The 21,161-nt window shown below is 47.0% G+C and overlaps 1 protein-coding gene across 9 annotated transcripts in view; it reads left to right on the forward strand.

The window, feature by feature from the left end:
* nme7 (NME/NM23 family member 7) overlaps positions 1 to 21,161 on the forward strand; it is a 305,234-nt gene that overhangs the window by 51,157 nt on the left and 232,916 nt on the right. For 8 of the 9 annotated variants that reach the window (XM_038802056.1, XM_038802057.1, XM_038802053.1 and 5 more), the window contains 2 exons: positions 3,652 to 3,818; positions 11,469 to 11,579. In XM_038802056.1, the coding sequence (XP_038657984.1) occupies positions 3,652 to 3,818; positions 11,469 to 11,579 (278 nt within the window). The remainder of the gene's footprint in view (positions 1 to 3,651; positions 3,819 to 11,468; positions 11,580 to 21,161) is intronic. The other variant, XM_038802060.1, reaches the window with a different exon arrangement.

Here is a 21,161-nt window from a genome sequence, read left to right on the forward strand (position 1 = left end):
TTCCCCTCTCCCCACATCTACATCTGTCACAGTTTACACTCCTCATGTTAGTTTCTCTGCTGTTTGGCCTTTCACACCTTTTGTTCTCCCTGGGGACTGCCATTAGCACTCTTTCCCTTTGGTTTCTGTGGCTCTTAGCACTCTGTTCCTTTTGGTTTCTGTGGCTAAGACTCATCTTTAATTCTCACACCCCACAGTATAAATATTTCCCACTTTCTACGTCTTTTAGCTTTGACAAAGGGTCATCTGGATTCAAAATGTTTCTCTCCCTACAGATGGTACCAGACCTCTGAGATTTTCCAGCATTTTCTCTCTTGAGTTTAATAGAATATATCTGTTCATGCTATTTTAAATTTGTGCAAAATAATTTAATCCAAAATATTTTAGGTTTAAATCTAAATGAGACCTGGGATGTGACAACTGAGTTATATCACTTATATGTCACTTTAGAGTTATTCTGTTCAAACATCATTGTGGGACATGATGATCACTTGAGTATCAATTCTTCACTCGCCTATTTTCTTTATTCATAGATATGATTTTGGATTTAGATCAACTTGGTGAGATGCTGCTGTTTTTCACAGATCGGGTACAGAGCTTAATCTAATCCTTTTAAAGGATAAAACAATTCATTGTCCATTAATCCCTCAAATAAGATAGATTTTGAAATTGGATTTTCAGTACAAATCATTGCAATACAATGTGCTCACCAGCTGCACTGGATATTGTTAACTAAATCTGTATTTAAGACTCCTAAAGCCACCATGGCTTAGAAGAAGCCCATTTAGCCTATTAGTGCATGCTGGCTCTCTGTAGAGCAGTCCAGTCAGTCCCATTTTCCCATTGTATTCCTGTAGCCCAACACATTTATTTCCCTCCAGTGCCCATTCAATTTTCTTGAAATCAATGATCATCTCCACTTCCACCATGCTCATAGGCAACGAGTTCCAAGTAATTTCCACTTGCTGCGTTATTTTAAAAAATTCTGTCTCACATCACCCTTGTATTCCTAGCCCAAGAACTTAACTATATGTACTAGAATGTACCATCATTAGTCCTAATACCAACATGGGCCTCAGAATCCCTTTCAGTTTTGTTTATATTTAACAATTTCAACAACTACTAATTTTACTAAACTATCCATTATACTATGCAACAATGATGTTTGTTGCTGTTATGCATTGGGCAATGGTGCACCATATCTTGCCACGCTAAACAGAATTATCCTGTTATACAACGGGTCTCTGATTAATCTCTTAATATTTCCCTCCTCCAAAATTCTTGATAATCATGGTTCAGTGGGAGCTTAAATCCATTTTTAAAAAATTATTTTTATTGGATGTGGCCAGCATTTGATACCCATCCTTAATTAAAAGATGGCGATGAGCCACATTCATGAACCATTACAGTCCATCTAATGCGGGTGCACCTACAATGATGTTAGGAGTTCGCTCAGATTAGATGCAGACTGTTTGCCCATCTTTTAATTTGTCAGTTTGTTAACCTTCCAAAAGCTTAGGGCAGCTGCCAGAGAGGTGCAATCAATGAGGACATGTCACTGTCTGTACGACCTTTCAGCCATAATACACTGAGAAGCTGGAACATTTGTAGAACCCCTGAACTTTATGCCTGACAGTGAATGTATTTTGTTAATATCAAGATAATTGGATTTGTTGTTTGGTATTGTAAAAGAGGGGTATTGCTGAAAGAAAGAACACCTCATCAGGACAGCTTACAGGAAATTGTCAACAATAAAGAGGAAACAGCAATTTAAACTGCATGAGAATAGAGTGCTGATTGATTGGTAAGTGGACTTAATTGGTGGAGGCACTGCCATGGAGAATGCAACATGGAACAGTTAACAGTTTAGTTTTGTTGAAATTTAAACGTCAACTCTGTTCAAGGCATTACCCTGGGTAATGAATCAGGGAATGACTGTTACCAAGCTTTTGTTTATTTGAAAAAGGTGTAATGTGTGGACATGTTCCTTCTGTCTGCAGAGGACTTTACAGTTAGTATTTTTTTTGTGAGCTGGCCTGATGAGTGCAAGGCGGAAAGCTTTACATACAGCATACAAAATAGGAGCAGAAGTCGGCCATTTGGCTCTTGGAGCCTGTTCTGCCATTTCATAAGATCATGACTAATCTATTTGTGTTGAGTTCCACATTCCCATCTATCGTTGATAACCTTTGATTCCCTTGTCTAATAAGAATCTATCTCCCTCTGCCTTAAAAATATTCAGTGATCCCACTTCTACTGCGTCTGAGGCAGAGAGTTCCACAACCTTCTGAGAGAAGAAATTCTCCTTATCTATGCCCTATAAGGGCAACCACTAACTTTAAAACCATGTTCCCTAGTTCTGGACTCAACTTGCAAGAGGACACAGCCTTTCATGTCCACCTTGTCATTACCTGATAGCAGGATCTGATAGCATGTCTCTTTTTACAGAAGTACACAAGTATTGAAATTGTATCGAGTCACTTCAGAAAAGAAAATGGTATATGAAGGAAAGTTGAATTCCATTGCACTTTCTGTCATATTTCAGGTTGCAATATTTTGCCCTGATGCTCTATGCCTGACATAGAATGTATATTGTAACTATCAAGAGAATTACAATTGTATAGAGACACCAAGGAATGGAACATACAGTATAGAGACAAGTCAAATTTTATTGTACTTTCTGTATTTGTTAAGTTGAAACATTTTGTATACTTTCAGGGTGAATGTGGAAGTATAGTGCTATGGGTATCACAAGATCACAGTGGACACCAGTTCTCCTCATCCTCCTGTCACAATTATAGGGCCCTTTACCTAAGGGTTAATCTGATTCTTCACTTGCGTTTATTGGGTTTACATCATACAAGATCAAAAAGCAATTACTTTTGTTAGGTTCTAAGGCGTGTGCTATCGCTGAATCAACACTTTTAAAACATACATAGTTAAAATGGTGGCAGGTGACTTTCTGGATTATCACATTAAATACTTTACTTTTTTAACCATCTGTCCACTTCAATACCATGGGGCTGGCAGAGTTAAAATTGTGGATTGGAAGTCAGTTTAAGCAGCAGAAAGACTGCAGGGAAGTATTACCTCTGCTTTGTAGGCACAGCAGGTGGCAAAGCAAATCAATCTTTCTATGCTGAGTCCATCCAAGTAGGCTAGAGAATGCCTGTATTTTTTGTAATGTAAATTGTACTGATTGTACCACAGTTGTTGATTTTATCACATACTGCATGTTATGTCTATTGTAGAATGAAGCAATTTACAAATCAACTGAACAATGCCTGGTCTGCTTTCCAAAATATTAAAACAATTAATGTTTTCAGTAGCAGAGAACCAGTCCAGATCACAAGGGAGTGTCATTGTTGCATTCCTGGGTCCCATGACTGCACAAGTAGGAGTTGCCTTCTGTTTTAAAAAAAAAAGCAGACAGCCATATTCTTCAGGGAGTGACTGACGCCACTGAACTGGTGTAGGTGCCTGTGGCAAACTGACAATTCTTAGCATTTTGTTTCTAGCAACTTGAACAACACTTTGCTTGTTTTATGAAAGGTGTTTGTAGTTTTCCACATGCTTCTATTTTGACTTTTTTAGGTTTGTTTTATTTTGTGAACAAATGAATTGATAATATCCATTCTTGACATTTTACAGTATGACATAAAGAACCACCGTACCTTTCTGAAACGGACTAAATATGAACAATTGAGGCAAGAAGAATTGTTCATTGGCAGCATAATTACTGTATATGCTCGTCAGCTCCATTTAGTAGGCTATGGGGATCAATACACAGCTCGCAAAATGGGAAGTAAGATGGAAAAGTAAGAATTTAATTCCTAAATATATTCACATTCCTGTCTGGTGATTGGCTGCTGTGTTCTGTGTGCTTCTGGTCATCCTGTGTGTCAATCACTGCCTGTCTGCACTCCATTATATACCTGGATGTATATTATGACATCTACCGGCCTACAATCAGCGTTGCAAAGCTATTTGCCTTACTGTGCCACCCACGTCTGTGACATTTCTCATGTTATGTAATATATCTTGCCATTACATGTCATGAATTATACTTGTTTGATCAAGTGTCTTTTTTTGTTTTTTAATCGGTTTCCATTATATTGTGATTCTGTGTGATGTTTCTTATTCTTAGTATTGTTTTTATTCGTGCTTTTAGGATTTGCCTATTTTTGTTCCCAGCCTGGCAATTCATCCATTTTAAAGTTCTCATCTTTATTTTTAAGCCCTTCCATAACCTTGCCTTTCCCAATTTTTCCAGCCCCACAAACCTCCAAGGAATCTGTGCTACTCCATTTCTAGTTCCTTCCACATCCACAATTTTCTTCATTCCACCATTGGCAGCCGTGCTATCAGCTACCTGGACCCTAAACTCTGGACCTCTCTCTCTAAGCTCTCCACTTCACTACACATTTTGCCTCCTTTAAGATGCTCCTTAAAATGTACTCTGTTGACCACACTTCTGATCATTTGTCCCCAATATGATCATGTCAAATTTTGTTTGGTGATGTTCCTGTGGACCTTGGGATGTTTCACCACAACAACAATTTATATAATTAAAGTGCCTTTAAAATAATAAAACATGTCATGCAATCAACTTAACAAGGAGCATTAGAATACACTGCACCACATGGAGAAATGTAACCATGGATGTCAGCATATAAATTGACATTCGTAGCCTCAAAATCCCGGTTAAAAACAGGGTTTGACTTATATGCTGAGTATAAAACTGAATGGTAGGTGTTCACCATTTTAAATGTCATCAGTATTCGAGGCAAAGAGGAAGCGTGTCTTAAACTCCTGTGTATCTTTGTAACCCAGCCCTCATCACCTGCTTGATACCTTGCGCCCAGTTATATGGAAGTACAGTATGCCTTCGTGGCGTGGAAAATGGAGGCTGACTACTAATGTTACATTGTAACACAATTCTGGGGAGTGAGAAACTGGGGTCGTCTGCCATAAGACATAGGAGCAAAATTAGGCCACTCGGCCCATCGATCTGCTCCACTATTCAATCATGGCTGATATTTTTCTCATCCCCATTCTCCTGCCTTCTCCCCATAACCCCTGACCCCCTTATTAATCAAGAACCTATCTATCTAGGTCTTAAAGGCATTCAGTGATTTGGCCTCCACAACCTTCTGCGGCAAAGAGTTCCACAGATTCACCACCCTCTGGCTGAAGAAATTCCTCCTCATCTCTGTTTTAAAAGAGCGTCCCTTTAGTCTGAGATGGTGTCCTCTGGTTCTAGTTTTTCTTACAATTGGAAACACCCTCTCCACGTCCACTCTATCCAGGCCTCACAGTATCCTGTTTCAATAAGATCCCCCCCCCCCAACCCACCCATCCTTCTAAACTCCAATGGGTACAGACCCAGAGTCCTCAACCATTCCTCATAGGACAAGCTGTTCATTCCAGGGATCATTCTTGTGAACCTCCTCTGGACCTTTTCCAAGGCCAGCACATCCTTCCTTGGATATGGGGTCCAACAGTGCTCACAATACTCCAAATGGGGTCTGACCAGAACCTTATACAGCCTCAGAAGTACACCCCTGGTCTTGTATTCTACGAAATCGTGATCTACAGTGGGTGAGATAACCAACGATTGTGGAGTGATTTAAAATTGGAGATGAATAAGTGGCCAGAATTAGAGAAATGCAGGTATCTCTGAAAATTGTGAGAGTGGAAGAGATCACGGAGTTCGGGAAGAATCAGACTGGAAGGATTTGAAAACAAGGATGAGAATTTAAAAATCACACACAGGGATGATAGGGGAGCAGGACTTGGTGTGAGTTAAGTTATAGGTAGCAGAGTTTTGGATGACCTGAAGTTTAAGGAAGATAGAATGTGAGAGACCAACCAGGAGTGTGTTAGAATAGTCAAGTCTAGAGATAACAAAAGGAAAGAAAGAATGAGGGTTTCAACAGTAGATGGTGAAGTCTGGAGATGTTATAGAGTTGGAACTAGTTGGCCTTAGAGATGGTATGAATTTGAGGTTGGAAGCTTATCTCAAGGTCAAATGTAACACAATGGTTGCAAAGAGACTTACTGAATGGAATGGAGTTGGTAGCTAGGGAATGGTGTTTGGAGCAGGAGCTGAAAATAGTAGCTTCAGTCTTCACAATGTGTAATTGGAGAAAATTTCTGTTAATCGAGTGCTATATGTCGGACAAGCAGTTCGATAATTTAGCAATAATGGAGGAATCTAGAAAGGTGGTGGTGAAATCGAGCTGGGTATTATAAATTTGTGAAAATTAACTCTATTTTATTATGTTAGATCACTGATTTTGGAGCACTGATCATGTAATCATGTGGTTTATTAGCTCTGAAATATGACGATGGTGAATCAAAAGATGGTGGAGGTGTTGCAGGTTTGTGTGTGGTGTCCTGGTACTAAGTTTTGAGCATGGATGGTACAGACTGTAATAATTTGTGGATTTCTAGGATTTGGCATTATTTGGAGAAGCATGTCCGAATAGTTTTGCAGTGAATTACTGCTGTCTCCTTCTGAACCATCAGACCCAGGACGTTTCTTTTTTAAAAAAAATATTTTATTAAGGCATTTATAAACAACAAACACACAAATAAGAGCAAACCTGTACAACATAAGAAATAACTTCCCCTCCTCCCGTCCTGCCTTATCCATTGACACCTCAATCCTCCTTAAAGAAGTCAATGAACGGCTTCCACCCTGGGCGAACTCAACAACCAATCCTCTCAAAACGAACTTAATCTTTTCCAACCTCAGGAATTCTGCAAGGGTGCTCACCCGTACCCCCGATGTCGGCGACTGCCTCCCTCCACCCAAGCAAAATCGGTCTCCGGACTATCAGGGAGGCAAAGATCAAGACTTCGGCCTTTCTCGTCCCCTGGATACCCGGGTCTTCCGACACCCCAAATATCGATATCTCTGGGCTCGGGACCACCTTTACCCCCAACACCTTGGATGCTCTGTCCGCAAATCCCTGCCAGAACAACTTCAGTTTTGGACATGCTCAAAACATGTGGACATGGTTTGCTAGACTCTCCGCGCAGTGTCCACACCTATCCTCTACTTCCTCAAAGAACCTACACATCCTAGTCACTGTCATATGCGCCCTGTGAATTACTATGAACTGAATAAGGCTGAGCCTTGCACACGATGAGGACGCATTCACCCTTTGCTGGACCTCTTCCCACGTCCTTGCTGCCACCTCTACCCCCTCCCCTCGTCCTCGTTCCAAAATGCCCCCTTGACCCCTCTTGTGCCCACCTACACAAACCCTGAAACCAACATGTTGGCCTTCTTTAAAATGACTTTGGGACGAAGATCGGGCGGTTCCGAAATAAAAATAAGAGCCTTGGCAGCACCGTCATCTTCACTGTCTGCACCCGCCTCGCCAGCTACAATGGCAGCACACCCCATCTCTTAAAATCCCCCTTCATCTGCTCCACCAACCGAGCCAAATTCAACTTTGCCCAACCCCGCGCCACCTGGATGCCCAAGTACCTGAAACCTGCCCCTACCACCTTATAGGCAGCTTCCCCAACATCCTCTCCTGCCCCCTGGTCTCAATCGGGAACACCTCACTCTTTCCCATGTTCAGCTTGTATCCAGAAAACCGGCCAAAATGCTCATAATTTTGCAGATTCCCCCAGTGGGTCTGAAATATACAACAGCAGGTCGTCTGCACACACCGAAACCCTGTGCTCAACACCTCCAATGGCTCTATCTCCAGGGCAAAAAGCAATGGGAAGAGTGGGCATCCTTGCCTTGTCCCACAGTGCAAGCTGACCCGGTTCGTCCGCACGCTTGCTACTGATGCCTGGTATGGCAGCTGGACCTGAACTGCCCCAACACCTCCCGCAGATACTCCCACTGCAACCAGTCGAAAGCCTTCTCTGCATCCATTGCCAATGCCCCCTTCACTTCCTGCCCCTCCGGGGGCATCATAATCATGTTATAACCTCCTTACATTTGCCGACAACTGCCCCCACTTCACAAACCCAGTCTGATCCTCGCCTATCACCCTCGGAACACAGTCCTCAATTCGCGAGGCCAGCACCTTCGCCAGCAGCTTGCCATCCACATTTAACAACAATATCGGACGGTAGGAACCACGTTGCTCTGGATCCTTATCTTTCTTCAATATTAGGGAAATAGACGTCTGCGACAGTATAGGGGAGAACTCCTCCTTTTCCCTAACCTAATTATACATCCTCACCGGCTAAGGCCCCAAATTTCCCCAGCCCCCAAACTTCTTATAAAACTCCACCGGGAACCCATCTGGGCCCAGGGCCTTGCCTGCCCTCATAGTCCCATACTCTCCATTCTTCTATCTACCAAATGGGGGCCCCCAGCCCCTCCACCAGGTCCTCATCAACCTTGGGAAACTCCAACCCGTTGAAAAGCCGCTGCATTCCCTCCCCTCCAGCGGGGGGCTTCGACTCATATAGCTTCCTATAAAATTTCGCGAACACCCCATTCACTCCCATCGGGTGCAGTACCACACTTCCTGTCCCATCCTTCACTCTGCCAATCTCCCTCGCCGCCTTCTGCTTCCTAAGTTGGTGGACCAACATCCTACTCGCCTTCTTCCCGTACTCTTACATTGCCCCCCTGATCCTCCACTGCCCGACCTCCTTCCCCGTGGACACCAGCCCAAACTCCATCTGGAGCCTCTGCGTGGTCTGAAATCATGATCACTGAATACCCTGAGTCAACCACCTCCGCCAACAACGTCTCGTCCACCACAAAGAAATCAATCCAGAGTGCATCCGGTGCATATGAGAAAAGGACGAAATGTCCTTCGCTCTCAGCCTCCCAATCTTCCATGGGTCCCCACGTCCCCCATGTGCTCCATAAACCCCTTCAGCTCCTTCTCCAGCGCCAACACCTTCCCCGATCTTGGACTCGACCGGTACAAGTCTGGCTCAATAACCGTGTAACAAGCCCCACCCCCACCCCCATGATCAACCAGTGCGTTTCCAGATCAGGAATCTTCCCTAGCACCTGTCTCATAGACCACATCATCCCAGTTTGGGACGTAAACATTCACCAAAGCCACCGGCATCCCCTCCAGCTTCCCATTCACCAAACCCCCCCCCCCCCCCGCCCCGCCCCCACCACTGAATCTGTCACAATGCTCCCCACCTCGAAATTCACCTGTTTGATTATCAAAACCGCCACCCCTCTCGTCTTCATGTCCAGTCTCGAATGGAACACCTGCCCTCTCCTCATATACGCATACACACGTGACCGTTTGACCAGCCCATCCAGCCTGATTGGGGGCTCTCTCTTTCCCCCCCCCTCCCCTCCTGCTGATCAACCATATCCCTTTTTGGGCCAGTCCGTGTCACGTATCACGCGACCCCCTCCCAGGCCCACCCTTGGATGTCCACCATTATCACTCCCTTTCCCGCTGCGCCACGCCCTTGTCAGCAGTCCCCTCTCTCCCCCAAACAAAACAACAATCCCATCTCCCTCCCCTGCACCAATCAATTGACCACCCTCACTGTGCTTCCGCTAACTAGCCTGGCAGCCCCTTCCCAAGACTTCTGAGCCTCCTACCTCCTGCTGATTCCCCCCTTTGCACTCCCAAACGAAAAAAAGAACAAGAAAATAGGTGCACTCACCCATGATGCTCCCCAAGCATCTCGCCACCAAGCCCAACAAAACATCTCAAAGGAGAAAAGTTCTCAAACAACCATCAAGAGAAAAAAACAAATAACCTCCTCACATCTCTCCAAAGTTCACTGTCCTCCTTCCATGCCAGTCCATTGTCCCTCAGAAATTCCATTGCCTCCTCTGGCGTTCCAAAATAATGGTCCCGATTCTGGTATGTCACACAGAGGCGGAGCGGGTAGAACATCCCGAACTTCACCCCCTTCTTCAAGAGGGCAGCATTGACCCGGTTAAACCCGGCCCTCCTCTTCGCCAGTTCTGCGCCCGGTCCTGTTACACCCGTAGTTCGTTCCCTTCCCAGGTGTACTTCCTCATCTTCTCGCCATCACAAAATAGTGCAGCTGCACCGCCATCGCCCTCAATGACTCACCCACCTGCGGCCTCCTTATCAGCGCCCGGTGCGCTCGATCGACCTCCAAGGGCTGGTCGAAGGCCCCTCCCCCATCAACGTTTCCAACATCTTGGCCATATACGTGACGGCGTCCACTCCTTCAATGCCTTCAGTCATTCCCACGATCCGCAGGTTTTGTCTCCTGGAGCGGTTCTCCAGATCTTTCACCTTTTCCTTCAGCTTTTGGGTCTCCCACGTCACCCCTATCTCAGCTACCAATGAGGCGGGCTGCTTGCCGTACTCCCCCACCATCACCTCCACTTTCTGAATCGCCTGGCCCTGGGACTCCAGCCTCTGCCACACGTGGCCAACCCCGTTTTCAGCGGCTCTACGAACCTGGCTGGTCCTCATGGGCTTCTCTCCTCTGCTGACTGAACTTCTCGTTCAAGAAGTCCACCAGCTGCTCCGTTAGCCACTGCACATGCAGGACAGGTCCTTTTATCCTCTGCCATCTTGACCTGTGGCGCACACAGATTCTCCTGCTCCACCAGCTCCCTTGTTCTCGACGCACTCTGGTCCGTGAATCCATCCACTAGCCACACCTGCTCACTTTTTCCTATCACTCCTGCACCTTTTTCATCCAAACTTCCACACTACGAATGGGGAAAAGGCCCCAAAGATTCGCCTTAAGTGGGAGCTGCCAAATGTGCGACCACTCACTCCATGGCTGCCACCGGAAGTTCCCTCCAGGATGTTTCTGCTGGTTAACCTCCTGCTTTTTCCTTTTTTTTTTGTTTAAAATATAGAGTACCCAATTCTTTTTTTCCAATTAAGGGGCAATTTAGCGTGGCCAATCCACCTATCTTGCACATCTTTGGGTTGTGGGGGCGAAACCCACGCAAACACAGGGAGAAGGTGCAAACTCCACACGGACAGTGACCCAGAGCCGGGATGGAACCTGGGACCTCGGCGCCGTGAATTAGCCTCCTGCTTTGACCTTTTCTTGACACACATTCACAAATATTTTCCTCTTCTTTCCCCCCTCTCTTTCTTTCCCATTATCGACTGGTTCCTGTCTTTGTTTATAGCAACTAGAACAAAAATAATTGACATCCAACATAAAAGTATAAAGTGCTGAACATACATATTGGGTCTGTTGGCTTTGAAGAGAGAACATACAGATTTATGTTTCCCGCTCCACAGTTCCAGCATTTTTAAAACTTCTATATCTGTAATCAGCTGATCTAGAACATTTGTTACCTTTTAAGCAGATATGCTTTTGGTTTGACTGCCATTTTTTGTGCCTGCTAAATTGAAAGCTTAAAACTTAAAGTTTTTATTAAACATTTTGCCAGTACTGGCAGTAACCGCAATGGCACATCATTTGTCCTCTTACTGAGTTTTAAATACCTTGTCCTGGATATTGAGCAATCTTTTATTCCCCTGCTGTTTTTCTTTCAGGACCCTAGGTATAATAAAGCCAGGTCCTGATCTTAAATTTGGAAAATTAATTGATCGGCTCTACAGCTCAGGGTTGACAATATCCAAAGCAAAAATGGCTAATCTAACAAGGTAGGTAGTGTTTTATTTTCAAAATAATGCTAAGCCCTCTTGGTATCTTGGATTTCAAAACTGTAGAGCAAACACCTATGTATTGAGAACTGCATGTTTATTCAAGGGGAGAAAAAAATGATGTACCATGGCAATGTTTGCAGTTTAAATGTCAGTCAGGTGTTGTATAGGTTGTTTAGTGTTTCACAGAGAGGTGCGGTTGAATATAAACTGTTTATTGGTAACACATAACTATGTACATAACCAAGGTACTGCCAAACATGGGTGCTGTCTCTATGCAGACTCTGCAGTCTACTATCATCTGACTCTCAACATCACTATATGGGCAGTACTGTTCTCCAGTCCCACATTAACCCTTACTCTACCGAAAGCCTTAATCCTATGGGCGCGATTCTCTGAGCCCCGCCCCGGGCCGGAGAATCGCTGCAACCGCACCATGCCGCCCGATTCTCTGAGGTGTGGAGAATCGGCGCCATTTGTGCCGGCGCGTTTGTCGCAGCGCGGTCGCGGGCTGCTGCACGAGGCCGGGCCGCTGATTCTCCGGCCCAGATGGGCCGAGCGGCTGCGCGGAAACGGCAGAGTCCCGCTGGCGCCGTTTACTCCTGGTCGCTGCCGGCGGGACCTCTGCGTGAAGGGTCGAGGGGCGTCCTGTGGGGCGGGGAAAAGTGCTCCTTCACCGGCGGGGGGGGGCCTCCGATGGGGTCTGGCCCACGATCAGGGCTCACCGATCGGCGGGCCAGCCTCTTTCTCCGCCCCCCCCTCCCCGTGCCTACTTTTTTCTGCTTCAGGCCCCAGAACCCCCGTGCCATGTTGCATCAGGGCCGGAGCGTTGAAGAAGTCGTCCGCGTATGCGCGGGTTGGCGCAGCCCAACTGCGCATGCGCGGGTTGGCGCATGCCCATTTGGCTCCGGGAAGGATGGCTGGATCGGCGTGAACCGCTCCAGTACCGTGCTGGCCCCTGTGGGGGACAGAATCAGTCGTCCCCGTGCCCATTTGCGCCGTTATGTAACGCGACGGCGTTCACGACAGCACAAACACTTAGTCTCCATTTTGGAGAATCACCCCCTATATCTCTCCCCAAGTCCTTACCAAATACATTTGCAATGTAATCTTCTCCTCTCTCAAGTCTCTGACTTCATAAATGCAGTTGTCTGGAGTCTTGATCTCATTTTGTCACATTTGGACGAATCTTAGTTGCTATGGACTGACTTTGATGGTTTGACATTAAATTTGTCGTACTCTGTGTTCCTGTTACTCTGTCTCCATTTGATTTTATTTTTTGTGCTCCTTTGAATTGGTGTTTTGCTTTGTTTTGTCAACAACCTATCTGCTTTATTCAGACACTGCGTTTGTTCCATTCCTTCCTAAGGGGATGTGCACTCTGTTCATTTCTAAAATGGATTTGGAATTTCTTTTTCTGTGGGATCCACTATGTTCTTGCTGGATATTGATGTTACAAAAATGGAATCTTAACTTCCACTTGTTTCACAATTTCAGCCATTTCATTTTTCAACAACCCAATGGTTCTCAGTACATTTCAACCATCCTGTGCTTTTTTTTCTAGTTTCTTGACCTTCAGATTTACATTTTCTAATCTTGTACTGTTGTTTCTTTCTCTGTCTGCAATAGAGATTTTTGATGTCCTTTTTTTTTGGTTTCACTGGCCGGGCCTGTCTCTGGTAACTTCAGATCTTTAATTATGTTACCCATGGCATCATTCTTGGAAAGTTCCACAGCTTACCCTTCAATTTTTCCTCTTTCCATTAAGCTGAACCTCAGCTCTTCAGTTTTTAGTACCTCTTGGCTTCCTCCTGGAATATTGAGCATTGCTGAGTCTGCTCTGCCAACTGGTTCTCCAGAGGAGGACCTCAAGAATACCTGAGGGATCCTTGTAGCATCAGAAGATCCTTCATCAGGTTTTCGATTTCTTTTCGGAGCTCAGTTGCGTCGTCTTCAGTTTCTTTATAGTTCGACAGGATCTCCTTGAGTTTCTTCTGCTGTTCTTCCATTCTTTTGTTCAAGTCAGTTTTCATTTTATCATGCTGCTGGAGGGTTATGTACTCCTTTTGCATTTAATTTTGAAGGTGAATCATTTCATACATACGAATTAGCTAACTGCTTATTTCCTTTGTTGCCTCTTTCCAACTTGCACTGTGCTTCAGTGCATTGCTTTATTGCTACTGATGGCTCTAATGCTTTTTCTGAAGGAGTATTCAACATCTATTTTAGCTCCTCATGTTTTTTCAGGGCTACATATTGCTTCTTCAAAGAGTATTTCAGGGCAGTAACTTAGCACAGTGGTGCACTGTTGCTTCACCGCTCCAGGGTCCCAGGTTCGATTCCTGCTTGGGTCACTGTCTGCGAGTTCTCTCCGTGTCTACGTGGGTTTTCTCCGGGTGTTTCGGTTTTCTCCCACAAGTCCCAAAAGACGTGCTTGTTAGGTGAATTGGACATTCTAAATTCTCCCTCAGTGTACCCAAGCAGGCGCCATGCGTGTGGCGACTGGGGGATTTTCATAGTCACTTCATTGCAGTGTTAATGCAAGCCTACTTGTGACAATAATAAAGATTATCATTCTTATTTTCTGCCTGCAGTTGTAGTTGGCTGTACTTGTGGCTGAGTTCTGTCGATTCAGCTCTGATGTAAACATTTTCCTGTGGAATAGCTTCATTTTCGTTTTTCAGGTTTTGTTTCTTTGGGTTAGTTCAGATAGCCTCCCTCAGCCTGGGGTCTCCTTTTAAGGTCTGTGCTCTCCACAACTTGGAATTTAAAATATTTGCAAAAGGCTCTTAATATTTTACGAGATGTGGTTGAGGATTGAGGATATAAAAATGTATGTACTGTAATTCAGATGTTTTCTCCTGCAAGTCTCCCAGTTTTGGGTCTGGTTTATCCTTTCTCTTAGCCGAAACAGGTCTGGAAGTTTTAAGTTCCTATTGATGGTTATTTTTGTAATAGGCGAGCACCTCCTTTAAATTGTCTTTTTCTTCGAGAGGGCTCCGCAGCTGCTGGTTTTTCCTTGTACCTGTGTTTGTCGCGGCACTTTGTCAGTTTTGATGGGCTCCCGTTGAGATTGTTGGTCTTTTTTTGATTAAAAAATACTCCCTGCGGTGAACCTTCAAAAGAGGAAGTTTGGGCCAGCTACTTGATTTTTGAGCCTGGTACTTTAGCTGGCATTTTAAAAAACTTTTTCTCAATTCGGTTCAGTCACCTCATGCCATGGTGCCGGCTGGTACTGTTGCTGCTGTTTTCTTGAAGCTGTGCTCTCAATTTGCTGATCCTAATGGCTGCCTATTTTACTAGGTAAGTTTCACTTTTTCACTGATTTTTCTTTTGCTCATCCTTCTTGTGATTTGGCTAGGTCTTTTAACTCTGCTTTCACTCAAGTCTGGCTTTTTATCTGCACAGTGGATTCATTTTTCAGGCCTTTTTTGAATTTTGCTTAGCCTTGTTTGTGGGTGGCACGGTAGCCCAGTGGTTAGCACTGTTGCTTCACAGCGCCTGGGTCCCAGGTTCGATTCCTGGCTTGGGTCACTGCCTGTGCGGAGTATGCACATTCCCCCGTGTCTGTGTGGGTTTCCTCCAGGTGCTCCGGTTTCCTCCCACAAGTCCTGAAATATGTGCTTGTTAGGTGAATTGGACATCCTGAATTCTCCCTCTCTGTACCTGAACAGGCGCCTGAGTGTGGCGACTAGGGGATTTTCACAGTAGCTTCATTACAGGGTTAATGTCAGTCTACTTGTGACATGAATAAAGAGTATTATTAATATTATTTGACTTTTAATCTGCACAATGGATTATTCTTTTATTTGCTCCCTTTCAGCTTTCTTCCTACTTTGGAATTTTTCCCATCCTTATTTGATCTAACAAGGTTCCTTGACTCTGCGTTTGAACAGCTCTGGCAATGGACCTCCATGTGCCCCAATAGAGTCATTCAGCCTCCTGGAGGAAACCCACGCAGACACGGGGAGAACATACAAACTCCACACAGACTGTCACCCAAAGCTGGAATTGAACCCGAGTCCCTGGTACTGTGATGTAGCAATGCTAACCAGTGTGCTACCATGCTGCCCCTGCTGCTTTCTCACTCTCCAAATCTGTTTTTCACACTCTCTCATTCAGTGCCGCAATTATGTCTCTACTCAACTACACTTTGCATATTTATACCTTGAAGAGGATAGCCTTATTAGTAGATGGTTTATTGTACCCGGATTGCATGAAGAAAGGCTGATATTTGTGAGCTATTGAAGCACGTTCTAATATGGGATGGAGTGCTGGGGAATTCTTGGTACAGAGATTTGGGACCCGAGACTGGAGCTTAGGTTAGCGATAAATAGAGTGAACGTGCTGCAGTCAGAAGTGTTATGACTTGGGGCCTTGGGGCTGGAGGCTGATTTAGGAAATAGCATTTTGCCATATTGGGTGAGCTTGATGGAGTTGGATAACAATGGGGGCTATTGGCTGAAGGAACAACGTCAGGATCTGGTTTCTTTGAGGATAATGGCTGGTGAATCTGAATACACTTGACCGTTGGGTTTGGTGGAGTAAATGGAAGATGGGGTAGGATATAGTCTAGATATTCAGTGCGGGACTGGACCCAGCAGCATTGGACTGCTTGAATCTGGCATAGCTAGGAGTGAAGGAAAGAATGCGATCGGTGGAGAGCAGCAGAGGGTTAGATGCAGACATATCAAGGCCAAGGCATCAGGAAAACTAGAGGCTCTAAGGAAAAGCACAATCATTGGAAACTGCCACTAGAGTACTAAGTACCAGAGAATAATGGGAGTAGATGCTGTCTATAATGGTGTGGGAGTTGATGCACCCTCAATTACACACAAGGCAAGTTGTAGAAAATGAAGTAATGGTTTTAATACTCTAAGATGTAGCCTATCTGCTGCTGAACCCAGACTGGAGACAGGGCTACAGATCAGTCAACTATATACAACACCCAGTGGGGCGGAGCCACGGAAGAACAACAGTATATAACACAGTGGGTAACAATGGAACAAACAGTAACAAAGAATATATACAGCGCTGTAAGCAACAGTGGAACAACAGTGGAACTACAATAACAGTGGTTCACCACATTCACCCCCTGTTTAAAAAAAAGTTCCAGTGGGGGTGAAGCAAACTTATAGATTAAGTCTATCAGGAGCTTTAACCGTCGGCTGTGATCTCCTCAGTCCCGGCTGTGGTGTGGGCACTGGTGCCGAGACCTGCGACTCCGGGAGTGTGTCGTCCTCTTCTTGTTCCGGAAGCGTCGACAGAGAGGGAGACGGCGTAGGCGTGGGGGAGATGGTAATAGAGGTAGACAGTGGAGGGTCAGGTGGGGAACCAGCAGGTGCCAGGTCCCGGAAGGAGACTGTGTCCTGCCGCCCATCCTGATGTGCCACGTAGGCATATTGTGGGTTAGCGTGGAGAAGCATAACCCGCTCGACCAGGGGGTCGGTTTTGTGGTTCCCCGTGTGCTTCCGGAGGAGGACAGGCTGTCAGCCAGGATGGGAGCGAGACCCCTGAGGTGGACTTCCTAGGGAAGACAAATCTACGTCCATGAGGGGTCTTGTTGGTGGCAGTACACAGAAGTGACCGGATGGAGTGGAGCGCATCGGGAAGAACCTCCTGCCAGCGGGAGACTGGGAGCCTTCTAGACCTTAGGGCCAGGAGGACGGCCTTCCAGACCGTTGTGTTCTCCCTCTCCACCTGTCCGTTTCCCCGGGGGTTGTAGCTGGTAGTCCTGTTTGAGGCAATGCCCTTGCTGAGCAGGAACTGACGCAGCTCATCACTCATAAACGAGGAGCCCCGATCACTGTGGATGTAGGTGGGGAAACCGAAAAGGTGAAGAGGCTATGCAGGGCCTTGATGACAGTGGCCGAGGTCATGTCAGGGCATGGGATGGCGAAGGGAAAACGTGAGTACTCATCAACGATGTTGAGGAAGTACACGCTACGGTCGGTGGAGGGGAGGGGCCCTTTGAGGTCGATGTTAAGGCGCTCAAAGGGGCGGGAAGCCTTCACCAGGTGCGCTCTGTCTGGCCGATAGAAGTGCGTTTTGAAGTGCGATAGAACTGCCGACCTGGCAGTCCCTGGTCATGGTCCTGACCGCCTCGCTGGAGTAAGGCAGGTTACGGGCCTTGACAAAATGAAAAAAACGGATGACCCCGGGTGACAGAGGTCATTGCGGAGGGCCCGAAGTCGGTCTACTTGTGCGCTGGCACATGTACCACGGGACAGGGCCTCTGGGGGCTCATTGAGTTTCCCAGGTCGATACAAGATGTCGTAATTATAGGTGGAGAGTTTGATCCTCTACCTCAGAATCTTGTCGTTCTTGATCTTGCCCCGCTGTGTATTATTGAACATGAAGGCAACCGACCGTTGGTCAGTGAGGAGAGTGAATCGCCTGCCGGCCAGGTAATGCCCCCAATGTCTTACAGCTTCCACAATGGCTAGGGCTTCTTTTTCGACGGAGGATTGTCGAATTTTGGAGCCCTGGAGGGTACAGGAAAAGAAGGCCATGGGTCTGCCTGCCTGATTGAGGGTAGCGGCTAGGGCAAAATCAGGCGCATCGCTCTCCACCTGGAACGGGATGGACTCGTCCACAGCGTGCACTGTTGCCTCGGCAATGTCTGCCTTGATGCGGTTGAAGGCTAGGCGGGCCTCAGCCGACAGGGGAAAAAGGGTGGATTTGATGAGTGGGCGGGCCTTGTCTGCGTAGTTGGGGACCCACTGGGCATAGTACGAGAAGAACCCCAGGCATCTCTTTGGGCCTTGGGGCAGTGGGGAAGGGGAAGTTGCAGGAGGGGGCGCATGCGGTCGGGATCGGGCCCTCGGACTCCGTTTTCCACAACGTAGCCGAGGTTGGCTAGGCGGGTCGTGCGGAAAACACACTTCTCCTTATTATACGCAAGATTAAGAAGCTTGGCGGTGTGAAGCAAATGCTGGAGGTTAGCGTCATGGTCCTGCTGGTCATAGCCGCAGATGGTGACATTATCCAGATATGGGAACGTGGCCTAAGCCCGTACTGGTTAACCATTCGGTCCATCTCCCGTTGGAAGATCAAAACCCCATTGGTGACGCCGAAGGGGACCCTGAGGAAGTGGTAGAGGCGCCCATCTGCCTCGACGGCAGTGTATTGGCGGTCCTCCGGGCGGATAGGGATCTGGTGGTATGTGGACGTCAAGTCTACCGTGGAGAAGACTCGGTCAACCAGATTGTGCAGTAATCTGGTTGACCATGTCAGATATGCAGGGGAGGGGGTACGCATCGAGCTGCGTGTACTGGTTGATTGTCTGACTGTAGTCGACGACCATCCGGAGCTTCTCCCCAGTCTTGACGACCACCACTTGGGCTCTCCAGGGGCTGGTATTGGCCTCTATGATCCCTTCCCACAGGAGTCGCTGGACCTCCGATCTGATAAAGGCCTTGCGCCGAGCACTGTATCATCTGCTCCTGGTGGTGATGGGCTTACATTCTGGGGTGAGGTTAGTGAAGAGCGGGGGTGGGGCGACCTTAAGGGTCGCGAGGCTACAGACGGTGAGGGGGGCAGGGATCCACCGAACATTAGGGACAGGCTTCGGAGATGGCATTGGAAGTCTAGGCCTAATAAAAGGGGAGTGCAGAGATAGAGGAGGACATAGAGTTTAAAGTTAACATACTCTACGCCACGTATCGCAAGAGCTGCGATACAGTACCCCCGGACTTCAACAGATGTGATCCGGAAGCTAGGGAGATTGTCTGGGACGCAGGAAAAATTCGGAGGGAGCAGGGCCTTACTGTATCCGGATGGACAAAGCTGTCCGTGCTCCCGGAGTCAAATAAGCAGGTCGTCTTGTGCCCGTTGATCCGGACGGCCACCATGGAGTTCTTGAGATGATGGGGCCGGGACTTGTCGAGCGTGACAGAAGCGAGCTGCGGAAGGTGGCTGGTCTGGTCGGTAGTAGCGGGTGGCGTCGAAGATGTCGGCCAACATGGCGGCCCCCACTAGTCGCACGTGGCGGTTCGCGGAGAAGATGGCGGCCCCCCACGGGTTGCACGAGGCGGATGATGCGTTAGAAGGGGTGGTCCCGACAGGCAAGATACCACGCGGCGGGATTTAGATGTTTTAGGCCAGGCCTGGCAGACTTTTGCAAAGTGGCCCTTCTTACCGCACGCGCTGCAGGTCGTGTTCCAAGCTGGGCAGCGTTGTCTGGAGTGCTGACCCTGGCCGCAGAAGTAGCAGGATGATCCCTCGGAGTTGGCAGGCTGCCGCGCGGCACAGGCTTGTGACACCCCCGGATCGGGTGATGGCTGCGCTCAGGATGCCCACAAGGATGCTGCGTGGTCGGGCATGAAGGCATCCATATTCTGGAAGCCCACTTCCAGGAGTTCGTGAGCCGCACCGTGTCGTTTAGGTCGAGGGTACCCCCTTCGGGCAGGCGCTGACGGATGTAGTCAGACCCAACGCCGGCCACATAGGCTTCCCGGATCAGGAGCTCGGTATGTTGAACTGCCATTACTGCCTGGCAGCTACAATTCTGGGTGAGTACCCGCAGGTCACGCAGAAACCCGGCCAAAGATTCTCCTGGGCGCTGACGCCTCATGGTGAGGAGGTGCTGGGCGTGCACCTCGTTTACTGCCCTCATGTACTGCCCTTTGAGGAGTGTAATCGCCTCGTCGTACATGGCCGCATCTCTGATGAGGGTAAATATTCGGTGGCTCTACCGGGCGTTGAGGACCCGAAGCTTGTGCTCCCCTGAGATGGCGTCAGTGGAAGAGTCGAGGTAGGCCACGAAACAGCTTAGCCAATGCTGGAAGATCGCGGTGGCGTCGGCTGCCTCTGGGTCCAGGTCCAATCACTCAGGCTTGAGTGACTATCCATCGTACTATCTTAGAGTACTAAATTGATGCACCATCAATTACACACAAGGCAAGTTGTAGAAAACGAAGTAATGGTTTTAATACTCTAAGATGTAGCCTGTCTGCTGCTGAACCCAGACTAGAGACAGGGCTACAGATCAGTCAACTATATACAACACCCAGTGGAGCGGAGCCACGGAAGAACAACAATATATAACACAGTGAGTAACAATGGAACAAACAGTAACAGAGAATATATACAGCGCTGTAAGTCACAGTGGAACTACAATAGCAGTGGTTCACCACAGGAGTAACCAAAGTAATGGAACAGAAACTCCAGTGAGTTGGCAGAGAACTTAGCAGTTTAATCATTAATGAAATCAGTAATTTGTTAACCACCCTATTCATACCCTTTCCCTCTGTCAACTGATTCGTCTGCGAATCCTGGGAGTTTCCTTTAATTGACCAAACAAATTGTCATCATACGATTTTCAACATTGTTCAATGGAAAAAGAATTGAAAGGAAAAGCTGCATATGCAAACCAGAATTTGCCTATACCAGACTTGGAGGGGTTGTAAACAGTGAGGATGATGCAGATCGCCTTCAATAGGACAGAAATAGGTGGACAGACAAGTGGTAGGTGGGGTGGTGCAATTTAGCAGAGGGGCAGAGGCAATTTAGATTTAATGGCACAGTTCTAAAGAGCACTTAGAAACTGAGGAACCTGCAGGTGCATGTTCTGTAAATGAC

This window comes from Scyliorhinus canicula, chromosome 7, assembly GCF_902713615.1.
Source record: "Scyliorhinus canicula chromosome 7, sScyCan1.1, whole genome shotgun sequence".
In the NCBI taxonomy this organism is placed as follows: domain Eukaryota; kingdom Metazoa; phylum Chordata; class Chondrichthyes; order Carcharhiniformes; family Scyliorhinidae; genus Scyliorhinus; species Scyliorhinus canicula.